The sequence below is a fragment of the Pogoniulus pusillus genome, chromosome 27 (assembly GCF_015220805.1).
Source record: "Pogoniulus pusillus isolate bPogPus1 chromosome 27, bPogPus1.pri, whole genome shotgun sequence".
NCBI lineage: Eukaryota > Metazoa > Chordata > Aves > Piciformes > Lybiidae > Pogoniulus > Pogoniulus pusillus.
This window is the reverse complement of record NC_087290.1, coordinates 9,112,979-9,129,714: the sequence shown is the minus strand read 5'-3', so window position 1 is coordinate 9,129,714 and position 16,736 is coordinate 9,112,979. Positions and strand designations below refer to the sequence as shown.

General features: G+C 40.7%; 1 protein-coding gene across 2 annotated transcripts; it reads right to left on the bottom strand.

Annotated features, from left to right (window-relative positions):
• Window positions 1-950: 950 nt before the first annotated feature.
• INPP5K (inositol polyphosphate-5-phosphatase K) lies at window positions 951-16,675 on the bottom strand. Of its 2 annotated transcripts, XM_064166719.1 has the most exons (13): window positions 16,535-16,675; window positions 13,883-13,990; window positions 13,066-13,174; window positions 11,389-11,505; window positions 10,904-11,076; window positions 10,166-10,277; window positions 9,560-9,669; window positions 8,943-8,969; window positions 7,060-7,252; window positions 6,418-6,555; window positions 5,871-5,954; window positions 4,552-4,656; window positions 951-3,504 (listed from the first exon to the last, which is right to left on the bottom strand). In XM_064166719.1, the coding sequence occupies exons 1-13, from the start codon at window positions 16,579-16,581 to the stop codon at window positions 3,406-3,408; spliced, it is 1,422 nt and encodes a 473-aa protein (XP_064022789.1). In that variant the 5' UTR covers window positions 16,582-16,675; the 3' UTR covers window positions 951-3,405. The 2 variants fall into 2 exon arrangements, with proteins under 2 accessions (XP_064022789.1, XP_064022790.1); XM_064166720.1 differs by lacking the exon at window positions 8,943-8,969.
• Window positions 16,676-16,736: the final 61 nt, after the last annotated feature.

The window sequence follows — 16,736 nt, the reverse complement described above, 5'->3', positions numbered from 1 at the left end:
ATTCAAGCTTTGTTCAGCTGACCTTTCCACTGCAGTATATTAATTGAGACAAGTTCATCTGAGTGTCACTTGGTGTCCAAGAGCAGAGAAGGAAGTAGTGGTAGTAGAAACAATAGTTTTTATCATAATGTATTTTTAGGGTCTAGCAAACACGTAAAGACGTCTTAGAAATATTTCCTGTTTACACAGAGCTGTACTATCTGTGTGCAGTGATACACCACACATCCTGAGGTTAGCGAGGAATCAGAAGTACATGACACTTAAATCAGGCTCTACTGGACAACATTCCTTGGGAGACACATTTCCTATTTTAAAATAAATTCTCTAACAGCAGGGAATTATGAAAAGTTACCCTTAGATGGAAATGACCTGATGACAAATTCACATTAAAACCTAAAGAATTTAAAATATGAAGCATAATGCAGCAGATCTTTCTTAAAGATAAAAAAAGATATCTCCAATCACACCGAAAAAAGCGAAACGAGAAGAATCTGCTCCTAAAAATTAAGAAAGCCATTTAAGTGGCTTGAGTGGTAGTGGCAGGATTGTGAGCTCTAGGTAAGCAGTTGGGCTTGATGATCTCAAACGTCTCTTCCTACCACAACAGTTCTATGATTCCATGTTTTTTACCAACTAAAACCTCTTCAGTCGGGGAGGTGGAACAGAAAATCCAACACAAAAGTCCATTTAATAGTGGATTCATTCAAATAGGAAAAAATAATAAGAGAATTAAACTGCTTTGTCCAAGAGAAAAACAATCATTTGTCCTTGCCATCCTTTTGCAGCCCCAAAACCCTACCACATGGTACTGCTGATACATTTTCCTTCTAAAATACTGTTGTATCTGTACATTAAATATGACCAAAGGTTCTTGGAGAAAGGTTACCATGCACAAGTTAGTCCTCCCCACTCCAACCAATGTGTTTGTTCTCAAATTAAAAGAGGCCATGTAGAACACTTCACTGTCAGGATTTATTTTAGTGGTACATGAAAAGAAAACACGTGAGTATAAAAACATTTCCAGTGATTATAACATCCAGTTAAAACTGTTTTAAGAAAGATAAATTTCATCAGAAATTGAATCATTACAGGGCATGGAATAGTCTGAAAAGCTACCATAGGTAACAGAAGTAAATGAAAGTGCCACTGTGTGCATAATACTTAAGAAAGAAGTACCAAGTTCTGTGCAGCATCCTACTAACGCACAAGCAGGTTCAATCACAGCTGCTGTGGGTCACACAGCACAGTGTGCAGTGAAGTCCTGTGGTTCAAAGGATTGGTTTACCAAATGCAGCTTCTGTGTCCAGTGACTGAGAGAGTTATCAGCTCTCATGCGTTAAGGGTCTTGACTTTCTTGCCCACATAAAGCAGCTGTATGGCTCCCCCTCTGAGCCGCTCATGAACAGCAGATGCACCCTAACTAGAAGAAACTGGATCTTGGTCCACAATAAATCAGCCAGCTGTGGTCTGGAATTCAAAGACCACTGTTCTTTGAGCTCTCCACAGAATATCCTTGCATGGAATACAGTCATACAGTTACACAAGTGAAATCCAAACCAGAGTCCAACTCAAGAACTGCAAAGTTCTTTGCAGTTCAGTAGGGATTTGTCTGATGCACTAATTGCCACCAAAAAAAAAAAAAGCCACATATCTGAAAGATTTAGTGCAAACCAAATTCTTGTAAGGTTGGTACAAATGTGAAAACTGTTCCCATTATTGTTCCAAAGTGTAATAGGAATGTACAGACTGTAAACCTTGAGGCAGTCCTGATCCACACAATGAACGCAGTATCCTCTGAACCTGCCCTCACTACTTTACAACTGAAAACAGTTTCCAATGCCAAGCACTAAGCTGAGATACAACTAAAACTAAGTATTCTGAAATCCCACACTGCAACCATCCAACAGTCAACTTATGCTATAGTTTCCACGGCATACATTCAGGACCGCAGAAGACTTTATACAGTGAATAAACAAGTCACTGCCAAACAGATGTCACACTCTCTTTTCCATCTATAACCAACAATGGTTAGTAACTAATGTTACTTAGCACAAGCAGTAGGGAGCTTGAAGCTGTGTAGCTAGAACATGGGACACTCACAAGTGCTGTTTTCCAGCACTGCAGCCTAAGATTCTGGGGAATCTTGGTGTCTCATCCAATCCTTTCTAAAGAACTCCATTTCCTCATCAAGAAACAAAATATTTTCTAAAGCTAACTACCTTTCAGGCTTTAAAAGGTACATGATCTTTTCTAGTCTATCTCCACCCTCAAGTGCACAGGATATATTAAGGTCTAAGCACCTCTAGAAAATCAGAAATTTTGCAGATCAATTGCTATAAATTGAAGAGATTTACAGTTTTGGTAGCATAGATTATGTCATAAGAAAGAATCTGTTCTACTGAAATTCTCTATTTATTATTCACATCATCTCTGGAGTAACTGTAGTAATTTTTTGTGGGATGATATAAGGGAAGTATTTAAGTAAGGCTTCAGTTTTCCAAATTCAGCATAACAACAGAAAATCAGGGATAGTACACCACAATCATTAGCTCTTTGCCAGCAAATGCATTCTGAGCCTGCTCACCTACACTAAAGCATTTCCCAGCTGAAGTATGGAATCCTGGTTAACTCTGAGCCAGGGACCAGTATAAAAATGGCTTTGTTTTGCTTTCTTTAAGTCAGAGGGTTAAAAAGCAATAGACAAATTGCTAAACAGTTTCATAAAAGAACTTAAAAAAAAATCAGGAAAAAAGGTGTTCTGAGAAATAGATCTCAACCTGGAAAATTGTGAAATAGAAAATCCTAAGAACAGTCATTAGTAAGGCATGAAGGAAGGGAGCTGCTACCAAAGGAGAATTTACACTCCAAGGATTTTATTTTCATGTGACTTGCTGCCACATGTTTTTCCCCAAAGGTAATTAGCTGAAGCTTGAAAGTCCAACAAAATTTAAAACGAAGCTAACTAGCTGTGTCTAATAAATAATTGTTTAAATTACTCCATTTAAACTCAGCATTTGGAAACCAATGTTTAAGTGGCTACATGGTCAACATTGTGTCATAAATAAAATATCTTCTACCAAAAAAGAGCAAATCTTAATATCTACTGAAGATCACAACTTCCTTAGCTTAAACCACTGTATTAGAAATCACCTTCAAACACACAGCATTCATTAGGTGCTATTTTTACAGTTCTCATTCAGTGTAAGAGTCACTCTCCCTGTAACAATAAAATAATGTTTCCACAATAAATTATCTTCTGAGAGCTTACAAAGTTTCTGAACAATCCTACCTGTCTTACTTGCACTGTCTTTCTTATTCCATCTTCTAAGAGTAAAAGCTTATAATGACTAAAGCAAAGGATCATCTGACTCCTGAATCAGGACCACTAAATGCCCCTTTCTGCCTTTAGAACTCTTCACGTGATTCCAGATTGTCCGTTTTCTGTGTCCAGCTGTTCTCTTCCTTTGTCAGATCCCTTCCTATTAACGTTCTGTTGGGCTGAATCTAAAAGAAAGAGTAGTTCACTCATTAACAAATGCAGAAACAGTGTCTTTCTCTGGGTTATCAATATGTCATCACACACAAGCATCTCACACACTACAAAGTTGAAAAAAAAATTAAGTCCGATACATCTGTTCAGCAATTATGAAATAAATAAGTTAAAAAAAAATCCAGTAAAAATCCACTAAATCAATACCAAAACATTAAATGCCAAGCAAAAAAAATCCAGGAAGGCCTGTGATGGGCTGTATCCACACACAACTGAAAATCATCCTGCAGAGTTTGTGGTAGATCTTAAGCTCAGAGACAACAGAAATATTGGACAAAAAATATAACCAGTGTCATTGAGATCAGCAATACAGTTCAGTATCACAGCCCTACTTTATCCCCCCAGGTAATGGAGTGGCACAGTCTTCTAAAACCCCTTCATCCAACAACAAAGCAGTATTTTCATCATTCTACAGCACACTATCATGGCCATGACAGCATGGAAAATCACACACAAGCAAAATGATTTTGGCAAGAAACGCTTGTGCAGAAGCAGCAAGGCCTGGTTGCTTTATCTGGTCTGTGCAGATGAAGTCAAACTTTCAAAAATTAATTAAAAGACATCTGTCAAAGAACTTGAGTTGCAGCTGCCCTGTGTTTCCCAGATTCAAGTGACTAAACATACAGGAAACAATTCTGCGCAAATCTACCACGGAACGGAACACAAAGAGTTCACTTAGAACCCATCAGAAACTTGGCAGCATTTGAGTTGAGTTCTCATCTTTACAGAAACTAGTGACCTGACAGAGCCTTAAGTTCCAAAAATGAAGGCTGAGGTAAAGAAATCCGTCTTATTTCATTCCAACAGTGTGCTGCCATAATAGCTACTTTTAGCATATCAGCAAACTCTTTTCTGAGATGCGAGCCAGCACATATTCTTTCTGCAATTACTTCTGCCACCACCTCCCTCAGGATGAACACAGCAGCACATACCTGCATTCAGTTACCTAGGAAAGGAAATTAAACCACATCAACATTAACCAAAGCTTCCAAATATGTTACCTGGAAAGGCTGGCTGATACCAACTATTGACTGCAAATTATTGCTGTAATAACAAAGCACGAATTCTCCTCCTATATCAGGTATTTCTGCAGCACTCATGTAAACCTGTCAACAAGAACAAAAGCAGGCAATGAGCAACTTCCACAGAGAAAGCAGCTTACAATGTAGAGGTGCTGAAGCGTGTCCAGAGAAGGGCCACTGGGATGATCAGAGGGCTGGAACACCTCTCCTTTGACAACAGATTGAAAAAGTTGAGGCTGTTCAGTCTGGAGAAGAGGAGGCTCCAAGGTGACCTTGTTGTGGCCTTTCAGTATCTGAAGGGGGCCTACAAAAAAGCTGGGAAGGGACTTTTCAGAATATCAGGGAGTGACAGAACTAGGGGGAATGGAGTGAAGCTGGAGATGGGTAGGTTCAGGCTGGACATGAGGAGGAAGTTGTTGAGAATGAGAGTGGTGAGAGGCTGGAATGGGTTGCCCAGGGAGGTGGTGAGACCCCATCCCTGGAGGTGTTTAAGGCCAGGCTGGATGGGGGTCTGGCCAGCCTGATCTAGGGTAGGGTGTCCCTGCCCATGGCAGGGGGGTTGGAACTAGATGATCTTTGTGGTCCCTTCCAACATGACTGATTCTATCTCAGTCAGATAGAATCAATCACTCAGGACACCATAAAATTCAGGAGTTAGTGTTTACAGACAAGTTATCTAAATGTGAGCGAAAAAAGGAGGAGGACAGAAACAAGTCAAGAAATCATCTGAATTCTGAGTCAGGGCAGGTAAGAGAATATCCTTCACTACATTAGCAGGCCGAATGGGTTCAGCAAGGAGCAAGAACTCCAGACTTGTAAGGGAAGTGGCTAGGCCACACAAGCAGCAGGGAGGGAGATGACCTGCCTCCTGGTGGCAGCATAGCCGAGCAAACCCACCACCTCAGTTCTGAACTGGCCTAAAGATCTCGGGTTGCTAGGAGAACACTGGCACAGGTTGCCTAGAGAGGTGGCTGGGATTCCATCCCTGGAGATATTCAAGGTGAGGCTTGACAGGGCGCTGGGCAAACTGGTTGAGGATGTCCCTGCTGACTGCTGCAGGGGCTGAACTAGATGACCTTTGGAGGTCCCTTCCAGTCCATTATATGATTCTAAGATTCAATGACTACCTGGAAACCAATGATAATTTGGAAGAGGGATTTTAAACAATAATACCACTCCAAATGAGCTTCAACTGGCAAAGAGGTTGCTGAACCCTAAGAGAAAGGGGATGTGGAACAAACAGACCTTGAATACTACTATACAGAAAACTACATTAGTAAGAAATACAACTGGCTTACTTGTTTACTATCTTTGTTAGAAGAAATTTCATCATCTTCTACCCAAGCGTAAGTAACATAGTCATTCACATGCCTGAAAGTCACCTGAAAGAAAGATGCAAACCATCAGCCTTCTGAAGGAAACAAAAAGAGTTGTGAGAGACATGTTTACTACTTCACTAAAGTTGTCAAAACACTTCACTTTTAGCATCAAAACATCGTAGGGCCATGAGCAAATATTTTATTTCTTGTCTGTGAGTGCCCTGTTCCCTCACTCTTCCACTCACTTCCTTTTATTATTGTTCTGTCTTTGCTGTATAAATCTTCTGAACTTCAGGCATTAGAGAAGGACAATTCATTTTCACAGCTTCTGCATCATTTTACTTAAATACCACATTATTTTAGTAGAGAATTTAAAGGGTGTGAAAGAGTTTGCATGCCATGCAAATAAACTGTCGGCATACAGAACCTAACAGCATTTGAGGACAAACAACTGTTTCAGAGAGTTCAGCACTCCTCTGGTCACATTCGCCATATTCACTCAAGAGCCACGATGCAGTAGCTTTACCTTGAAGAGTCCAATCCAGTCCCAAGCACTGCTCGGGAACTCAGGCACTGCAGAATAGTTGATAAGAACATCATGTTCTGCACTCCACTCACCCTCAGGATTCAGAGTGACCAAAGGATCTGATAGAAGAGGCTTCAGCTAGACAAAAAAAGAGAATTTAAAGTCAGTCAAGTCAATTATTTCATTTATTCAAGTCATTCTCTGCCACACCTGCTGTGGGATGCTTTAACTCAGGGGTTCTCAAATGACGGCCTGCGGGACAGATATGGCCCCCCGGGGTCCTCATATCGGCCCGCTGGTATTTACAGAACGCCCCCACCCGGGCTTAGGGGGGAAACCAAGCAGCCACTTCCTGCCACTTAATCCGCTCACCAGCCTCCACAGCCCACAAGCACCCGCCGGGACTGGGCTGGAACCAAACTATAGTCTGGCCCCCGACAGTGCCTGAGCGACTGGCTCCCTGTTTAAAAAGTTTGAGGACCCCTGCTTTAACTGAATGGAAATAACCTGAAAGCAATTTGCTGCCTTCACTATAATCAGAATGAAAGAGAGATTATTACTCTCCAAGTTTAGAAAACCAGCTTCTGTAAGGCAAGACTTAATAAAACTATTTTTTTCTTAACAACAGAACTGGGACAGCACCTCAAGCCCAAAAGTTCCTGTAACAGGTTTGTGATCACTGATGCCATAGCTCATGTGGCTGATATAATTATTCAAAGTAACAGAAATTGTCCGTTCTTCTTCAGAAAATTGGCCTTCTTTTGCTGCATGCTGGCAGAGATTTTTCACTCTCCAAAGAATTCTATCAGTCCATGCTGGCTTTCTTTTCTTCTCACTGCAAAAGCGTGAGATAAAAGATAAAGGTGAAACAAGAAGAAAAACATTTACCAAAAACTAAGAATACTGTGCAAAATCTACTCAAAGTTGAAAGATTGTCAGATAAATATTAATAGAAGAAGGCAATCACATTCAAGCTTCATTTTACATCTCTGTTAATACACTTTACGGCCAAGGTTTCCTTAATTTGAACTCAAGACTATTTACCAGGGATAAGATTCACAGGCTTCTGAAAGGAGTAAAATGAAGGGGAGAAGGACATTCCAATGTTAGTCAGCTCATACAGGAAATGATGCTTTCTCCTAAAACACTCCATAAACACATGCAAGAACACCGAGACAATACAGCAACTGCCCCAAGCTTCACGTGTACAGTTACTCTGAGAAAAGGGGCATGAAGTTAAGGAAGATGTAGAAAGAGTCTAAATGATGTTTGGAAATTATTCAAAACATTTGAGAACAAGTATCTCTTAACAACAAAACCCCAAGCTTAGGTAGCTTGTACTAATCACAGATGACACAGCAATGATTTAAAGGTTTCTCTAACTTGCACTAGCCTGCATTTGAAGTTTGCAAGCTATTGCTGTCTCATAACAGAAGGCTTTAAGTATTTCACAATCAAAAACGTTGTGTCTGCAACTTGCAATTGTGCTATACATAATCTGTAATCAAAATTCAGAGGTTCCTTTTATACCATATCAATAACAACAGAAGACATGAGCCTTTCGTGGTTCTCTCTGTAGTGGAAGACTTAACAGCAACTCTCTGTATGGAGGTATCACTTCAAATTGAAATGGAGAAAAGATCATACCCTATGGAAGAGCAATTAGAATGGACTGGATTGAATTATAAAAGTTAATGAGCAGGATACGTGTAAGGAAAGCTGTCAGTTTAATAACTCTGAATATCAAAATCATTACAAACTGGAAATGCCATTCAGTTTAATATTCAGCATAATTTTGGTTTATCCCTTTCCCATATGCAAGTCTGACTCACCTTTAATAAGGTGGAAAGTCATGTTTTAAATGACAAGGGCCCATACCCCTCTGACTCCAGTGATTATATAAACCGACAGAGATCTTTATGAGCTGCCGTGTGTCTGCTCTGCTGTGCAAAAGAACAGCTCCAGTTAATTCACTTGCTGTTTTTAAGAAAATGGAATATTAAATGGGAAACAAACCCTCAAAATCCATGCTGAAAAAGTATCAAAGCTTGCAAAATACCGTGTGCTTGCCTTGAGGTCTACTGATCACCACCCATCCAATCAAAATATCTCTGCTGGCTTTACAACAGCAGAGCGCACACAGTATGTGTCAGCATACTTCTTGTTCTTTTAATGAGCCAATACAGACACTCAGGCAATGAATCACTCCTAGAATGTCTAGGTTTGGATTATTAGAAGTAGTTTTTGTTAAGTGGATTTCATGCTGCTCCCATTCTATTTCTTCACACTCAATTAGGGAGCAAAATGTCTTCTGATGCAGTAGAAGCGATTCCAATATCCAGTGCAACAGCAGAGTAGGTAAACGCTACAGCTTTTGGACAGGTTCAGAAAATCCCTGAAGAAAATCAGCTGTCATCTGATTTTCAAATATTTCCACAAAAATCAAATCAAAAGCTCAGGAAGAAGCATTGTTTTGATTTGGAAATATTTACAAGTCTATGAAATCCAGAAAGTTTTCTTCTTACTTAAACCAAAAGAAGGACTTCCGCTCTCTAGAAGCAAAGAAAAAGATCAGTACAAAATAGTGTCTGGACAGAAACTTTTTCTTCTTTTGAAGACTAAGACTAATACCTAACAACAAACAATAGTGTCAGACAAAAGCTTTGGAAACTTAAGATACTCCATTTTAAACTTAAAATAATTTATAAAGACATTTAAATATATTTTCAAATACCAGCAGTATCAAATTTAATGCCTAAACAGAGACAGAAAACAAAAATGGCAGACAACTCCTCTTTTTCTTCTGCTCATTTCCGACCATCAATAAGCATTTTTAAGTGTTAAAGAACAAAAAAGAAGAGGCTAAACAAGTGCTGTTTTTTTCTGTTACTCCTGTCTTTCCCAGAGGGAAGCTGGATTGCTTCACTACTGCCCTCACGCCATCAGCAGACCCAGGCTTCTGCAGCCGGAAATATTCACATCCTCAGATCTGACCACTGAATGAGCCGAAGAGAAGAGCTTAACAGCCTCAGTTACCCAGCACATTCAGGAAATCCCAGGTTTGCTTACTAAAGTGATATTTAGTCAAGCACCACATTCACCCTAACACTTCATGTCTAAACTCATGTTTTTATTCTTTTACCTTGTATCATATACATCCGAATACAGGTCAAACTTGTAGGTGGGTTTAAACTGCAGAGGACCCTCTATGAACTCCTGAAGAAATGCTTCCTTCTTTTTGGCCATATTTAACTGCAGAAATAAAAAGTAATTTCTAAAGATTATGCTTTAAAAATCAGAGCTGAAAGAGCAACTGGAAAGGAGACGAGGAAGCAAATTTCAAGAATTCAACATCCCAGTCAGTATGACAGATTTGGAAAGGTCATTTCTGAAGTGCCTCTCTGTTACCACAGAATTTTTGATGCATTGCAGCAACCTTGCCCTAAACCAATTCCATAATAAGCTTCTCCTGAAAATAATTATTAGGAAAAGAAAAAAGGAAGAGAATCGAAAGGACAATTCACAAGCCATGAACTTCAATGAAAGCTTCAATCCAACACAAGCACGGCAAACAAGTAAGAAACTACACAAAAGCAGAAAAAACTCTGCAATTAATTGAGGCTTGTGACTGAGAAATGAGAGAGTGAACAGTGAGATGACTCAAGAGATAATGATAATTACTGTTGTGTTTGCAGACATTAAAACAAAACAAAGTAACAGAACCCCCAAACATATTAAAACAAGATACCTGGTCCTTTTCCCACAGGAGACTGTAACGCTTGTTGTTGATCGATTCTCGGACAAAATGTATGCCGTAATCTGCTATCCGGAAATTTAGATCCCCAAACCAGAAGAGGACACTTTAAAAAAAAGGAAAGATTTGTAAGAATCTATTAACACAAGAGATGAATAAAAGTTATTACGCCAATTAGGTGCTCTAATCATTTTTATTACTTAATCTAAACAAGTCAAAACCACACTTTAAGTAGTTACAGATAAGGCTGTACAAGAAAAACATTGAAATGAATTGAAATAGTAAATTAAGTCGCTTGCAGTCCTGCCACTTGCTCATTACTGCCTGGGTACTAACTACTCCTGCATCTCCTGATGAGTCACATCTCCATTACAGACAGGTTTAGAACTAAATTTTAACAGTCATTTCCAAAATTCATGACCTACATGCCAAATGGTTTTGTTAACCTACTAACTCAGAGCTCTGGTTTAGTGCCTTGGGAAAGCTGGGATACAAAACGGGTGTTCTGTTCTTATCAGGAAAGAAAGTTATTGTTATGGAGCACTGGAATGTGACATCAGCCATGTTTTAAACTGAAATATGTCCTTTCAAGTTAATTAACTTCTCTCTGAAAATCCTGCCTTCCACCATTTTGTTCAGTGGAGGATACCCCAAACTTGTTCTTAGGCAAACAAAAACTTTTCTTTTAACATCATTCATAATTTGTAATAGAACAAAGTCTGAACAACTCACTCATGATCCAATGTACTTGGAATATTCTCTCCTTCAAATTGCATTTCCAGAATTTTCTCAAAGTCATCCAGTCGCTGCTCTGTGTTTTCCATGTGAGCTGGCAAGTGGCAGTTCATGAAACAAATGGTATGGCCATAGAAGGACATGCGAATGGTGACTCCTCCTTTGTTCCCCTGGTGTGGAAGATGAACAACGTTCTCTTAAACTAGTCAATACCTGGAAACCTAACTAAAACCATCACCTAGAAATGACTACATCCTGTCATTTAGATTTAAATGGATTTCTTCCTACATAAGTTGCTGTGGATCAGCTAATAAACTGGCAAAATTAGTCTGTGCTGCAAACCTGCATACAAGGTTCAAACAAATCTCACTGCTTGACTGTTTATTCATTTACAGCCTCTTCTCCAACCATGAAACCACTTGGAAACACACACACCACAAGCCTGACTAACCAAAGTGATCCCATCTCAGGTCCTCTCTTACCCAATATCCATAGAGGCCTGTGCGTGTATAGTGGGTATGAATGTCCCGTATGAAAGGAAGGTGGACATGCTTCACAAAGATCAGAAGCAGTAATCCCTGCATGCGAACGGAGGAGAGCTGGAAGAGATATGAAAAAGGGCATGGTCACTGTTAGGGAGATGTCTGAAATTCCTTGGGTGTACTTCATAGGAGCTTTTAAGTGAAGAGCACCATAGCAGAAGCCATGCCTCCAAGCCTGGATTCAATACTGTGACACAGGAAATAGGCTACTCAGGGAGGTGGTGGAGTCACCATCCCTGCAGATGTTCAAGAAACATGTGGATGTGGCACTTCAGGACATGGTTTGATGGCCATGGGTCCATGGTGGTCTTTTAGCTGATGTTTGGACTCGATGATGTTAGAGGTCTTTTCCAACTGAAACAGTGTACTGAAACCAATTCCTCCATAAGCATAAATATGTATCTGATCAGACAGCTGCTGTTGACCAGTATTCTCTTTGCCATGATTATATTAATGTTAATTCAGTCTCTTGTTTGCTACATTTCCTTATACTATGGGACAGTCCCCACATGTTTCTCAAGATACATATGAAACTTGTTCTCACTACATATCCTAAACATCAAAACACAGTGCATCTCTCTGCTGAAAACCATACTAGGACCACCAATGGGCAGAGCTAAATCAAGCAAAGAACTTTTATGGAGAGGATAGAATTCTATTCCTGGTGAAAGAACTAACTGACTCTAACTTAATGCTCTGAAAATGGCCCCTGTTTATTGAAGGGAGAGAATGCCCTGGGGATGACAACTATCCTTCTAAACCCAGCCTTATCTCAGCTCAGCAAAGAGGGGATAACTGTTCTCTCCTCTTCCCAAATAAATCCTAGCATAAGATTTCCTCATTGCCTGTTCTGATTTTGACCTAGCCTGACAGTCCCCTCTTATTGTTAGAGCCAATCGATTCCTGCTGAAAACCTTTAGGTGGCAGCAGCCATTCATTAGTTGTGTCCAAAGTGCCACATTTATAAATCAGAATTCAAAAGCAATCATGCATAGGGATGGAATTTTTTTTAACTCTCCGTATACAAGGCCTGAATGGCAGCCCAAGCCACATTTTCAATGCTCATCAGCAATGACTTACACTAGAATGAACAATGTGGGTTTTTTTTTTTTCCCTTTTTATAATTCCCAATGGGTCCTTTGTTCTGTTTAATTACAGTTAAAAGCATGGCACGACTACCAGGTCTGATTAGCATGCAGATAACACAATCATCTCAGCAAAATCACCCTGAAATAATGCTTGATTTACAAACCAAATACAACATTCAAAAGGCCTTTAATATCTCTTTAGAAGAGAAATTCAGGATATCCTCCTCTGTCTATTGTTCACATTATTAAAACAGCTGGTACTCCAGCTGAACTTACTCCCCAGATATCACAAAATTGTCCAATTTTTACTGCTAAAACAAAGGGCATTATTATTAATAAATATTAAAACTGCCTTTGTCAATAAACCAAGAATCACTTCTACTGTTTGTGTACCTATGAAAGTGACTGACACCTGCAAAAACCATCAACTTCTCTTTTATGGAGAGTTCGAGGGGGAAAAAAATCTGAATAGAGTTGGGGAAGGCATTCTCCTTAAGTGCTGTGACACTTAAGAGATGTAAACAATTACCTTGATATATCCCAATGGAGACAACACAGTCATGAAAAAAATGCTCCATGGATCATCAAACGCCAAGTCAGCCAGAAAATTTGTGATTCTTGAGTTCACCTCCTGTAAGCTGAATACATCAAGATTACTAACACCATATTGCTTGGTTTTGACAGCATTCATAGAACCTTTTCAGCTCATGGGACCCAACAACCTAACAGATCTCTCTCAGCACAAGTCAGATTTCTTGCCGTTCAGTTTCTTGTTTACAAGCAGTTTAACCTATCCACAAGTCTAACACAACTAACACTGTGAAAAGTAAAGGAGCTGATATACACATGAAGACAGAGGTTAAGAGAACGCTAGGCTCAAGACATGTCATGAGAAATATCCTGACTGTCAGGTCTTTAAATTTCCAATAAAGTCTGGAAAACATGACGACAAATTGTGCCCAGTAAGCTTCTACTAATTCCTTTTAAACATACTGAATTTTGGTTAACTCACACATCAAAATAAATACGCCTCTAGGTGCCAACAAAGAAAACAGCAGTCACACACAGAGTGTGTGTCTGTGTGATTCTATGTGTGTGTGTGTGTGTGTGTTCAGAAAAAAAAGATATTCTGTATTTTGTGGAAAACAACATCAGACAGAAGCTCCTCTTGCTATAGATCACCTCTGTTCTAAGCCACAAACTCTACTCTTCTCTTTCTGTTAGAAATCATGTTAAATAAACCTTCTAGACTGTGCTTCACCTTGCACAGTCCTCCTCAGCAAGGCAAGAAGCTGTTGAGATTTAGCAGTTTTACAACAAAGTTACAAAGTAAGCCCTTTACTTACCCTATAACATACATATCCATAGATGGGCCCAGAGAATCGAGCTGAAGCAAACTAGTGACATCGGGAGGTGGGGAAGCTGTGCCTACATTCCAGGTAACTAAATGTAGTCTATAAGCAAACAAAAATCACACAAAAATCAATGCTAATATTGAAGCGTGAACAGGTAACCAACCCCAACAGTGTCTAATTTCACCCCAGAATTTCTGTCTAGGGAAAATTAAGATTTTCTGTTGCCTTTCATCAATCAGAAATCTACACATCAGTAACCATTTTAAAAAGCCCCAACGCTACCACAAAACCGATCAACCAGATGGAACAAAACCTGAATTCTTGCCACTTATCCTTCATCTTTTTCCCCCAGAGAAGGAAAGCTTCATCTAGACTGCGAGACACTTCTTCATGGATTTCATCATCGGAGCCGATGTCCTCTACACAAGCCATAAGCTGGGCTACTCGCTGCCTGAGCTGCGCCCGGCCGCTGGAGCCTGTGCTACTGACGCTGGCCGAGCGGCTGCGGAAGTTCTGCAGGCTTTCTAAATCGTTCAGGGTCAGGGCTGCTGAATCTTGAAGAGCATCTTCACCACTGAGGGATGCCATTTGCTCAAAAGAGAATAGCTAAGCTCTGAAGGACTGGCCCATTAAAGTCATCCGTGTAAAAGCAACAGATGGCTAAGGGTCTCGCAGATCGCTCTTTCACTCGTGTGAAATTCAGCGTTGCCTCTAACTCAAAACGTCGCTGAAAAAAAACCAGTAGCGTTGCCACCAGGCTCAATGGCTTGTTACAAAAGCTGCAATCACATCCCACCTCACACAGTGAATTGGTTCTTCATAATAGAGTTCATGTGGTTAATTCTATAAGCTCAAGATTTAAAAGAATTTACCGTTGATTTGGATCAACCATGTGCTGTAGGCTCCTAGAAACGTAATCTTCACCTCCCAACCATACAAACAGAGAGTTCTGAGCAAAATCAAGCAGAGCTGCTGCTCCTCTCCAGCACTTTCAGAAGCATTCCCGTGTCACAGGACCTGACTATTGTTGCTTTATAAAATGGTGGTTTCATAGCAAAGCTTCTACAAAGGGATTCACCTTACCATCAGTCTTGTTACCTGTCAGGCAGGTCTAACAAAAAGAAACCCTAGCTGCCAATTTTCCATCCATCTTAGGGTCCCAGACCAACATTGATGAATAATGAATCCCACCCATACATTCATTATTAGAGCAGTACTTTTATCCCTCAATCACCTGCCTGCTCAAGGTGAGACACAATGTACGTGGAAGAGCTGGTAAGTGACCTTGCATAATGGGCTAAATGATCTGTAATTTCTCTCATCAATAGTTTCTCTTTGTCAGACCACACTGAAGGCAGACGTTAAGTTATTATAAACCAAATTTCCAGGCAAAAGAAAAAGGGAGGTGGGGAGGAGGAGGGGTATATGTGCTGCAGATCTAATTCCACCATCAGAGATGTATCACTTGGGAACACTCCGATTACTAATTTTGCAAAACAGCTATCTGATCAAACAAAGCTGAAATAATGAAGTCACCAGAAATTAAACTCTTCCAAGTGCCCAGCATCCACATGACTGATAGGAACACAGGAAAGACTGCAGTGTTAGAATTTACACTAAAGGGAAAAAAAACATTGCAAAAGTTTCCAGAACATCCTTAATAACTCAGTTTCACTGGAGATTATGAATGTGTCTGATGGAAAAAAAAATAATGAGGTATTTACATTTATCTGCAAAGCAACCTAGAGCATTATGCAATCCCAAAGGTCTGGTGCTCCCAACTGCTCCACAAGACTGTACAAGTACTGTCCTCAGTAAAGAGGTATTCCAAGTACTTGGTGCCACAAAGAGGCTTTAGCAAAGAGAGGATGATACTGCTCAAAGTGCTCTGGACTTTCAGTACCACCAGAATCCAGTCTCAAGGACGTTTTCTACAAACACATTCCCCAATACAAGCAGCTACTAATGCCGTTTAGAGTCGGTGGGCCCTGAAATGATTGAACAGCAGAGAAATGTTTAGGATCGCAGTGTTTATAGCGTTGAATTAAGGTGACTTTTAAGACAGGTTAGCAGACATTAGCACTCACTGGTTTATTACTCTGATACAGTTTCTCAACTACTCCTCAGATTTCTCTTGCAAGCCAAGCCCACAACGCGAGACGCCACAGCTAATCACCACAGAGGACACAACGTAAAGGCATGAGGTAAACAGCACCGTAAAAGCAAAAGCCAAAAGGTTTATCCAAGCCTCCTTTATCCTTAGAAAAAGTGACGCTTGAGCCAACAGACACACCGAGAGCAAGGGCAGCAGATCTTCCAGAACCATTCTATGATTCTGTCTTGCCCTCATTAAACGTAAGTAGGTCTCTGGAAAGTCCTCAGGACCCAAACAATACTCAGTAAGCCTCCCTGAAACGGCTCCAGTACCGACGCTCTCAAATCAGAAAATCAGCTTTTCTTCTCTCTGGCATATGAGTACGTAACATCGCCAATTAGCATTAACTCCCTGTCAATAAGCACAAACCTAAGTTTCTCTAATTCTGAGCTAATTGCGTAACGACTTAGCTACTTTTCTCCGGTACTGGCAGAAGCTGCCCCTCAGACCCGCGCCTCACGCCGAGCCGCTCCACTCCACTGGCTCACCTCATTTCCTTCAGGGCACATCGGTGCGCCGGGCCCGCAGGCTCCATCCCGAATGTTCACGTCAGGAAGGGGGAAGGGGAACGGCAGCGGCAGAGGCCGCCCGGCCCGGCCCGTCCGCGGCCTCCTCGCTCCCCTGCACCGCGCCCGCTACTGGCAGCGCCCCGCGCACGTTGGCCCGCGTGACGAGGGCGGGAACAGGCCC

What these genes read in the sequence shown, in the direction of transcription:
- INPP5K (XM_064166719.1), bottom strand. Translation starts at nt 16,581, where the DNA reads ATGGAGCCTGCGGGCCCGGCGCACCGATGTGCCCTGAAGGAAATGAG. An exon ending in TGTGCCCTGAAGGAAATGAG is followed by an intron (nt 13,991 to 16,534) that starts GTGAGCCAGTGG and finishes GTTTGCTTATAG; the next exon opens with ACTACATTTAGTTACCTGGA. An exon ending in TCCTGTGGGAAAAGGACCAG is followed by an intron (nt 9,670 to 10,165) that starts GTATCTTGTTTT and finishes TTATTTCTGCAG; the next exon opens with TTAAATATGGCCAAAAAGAA.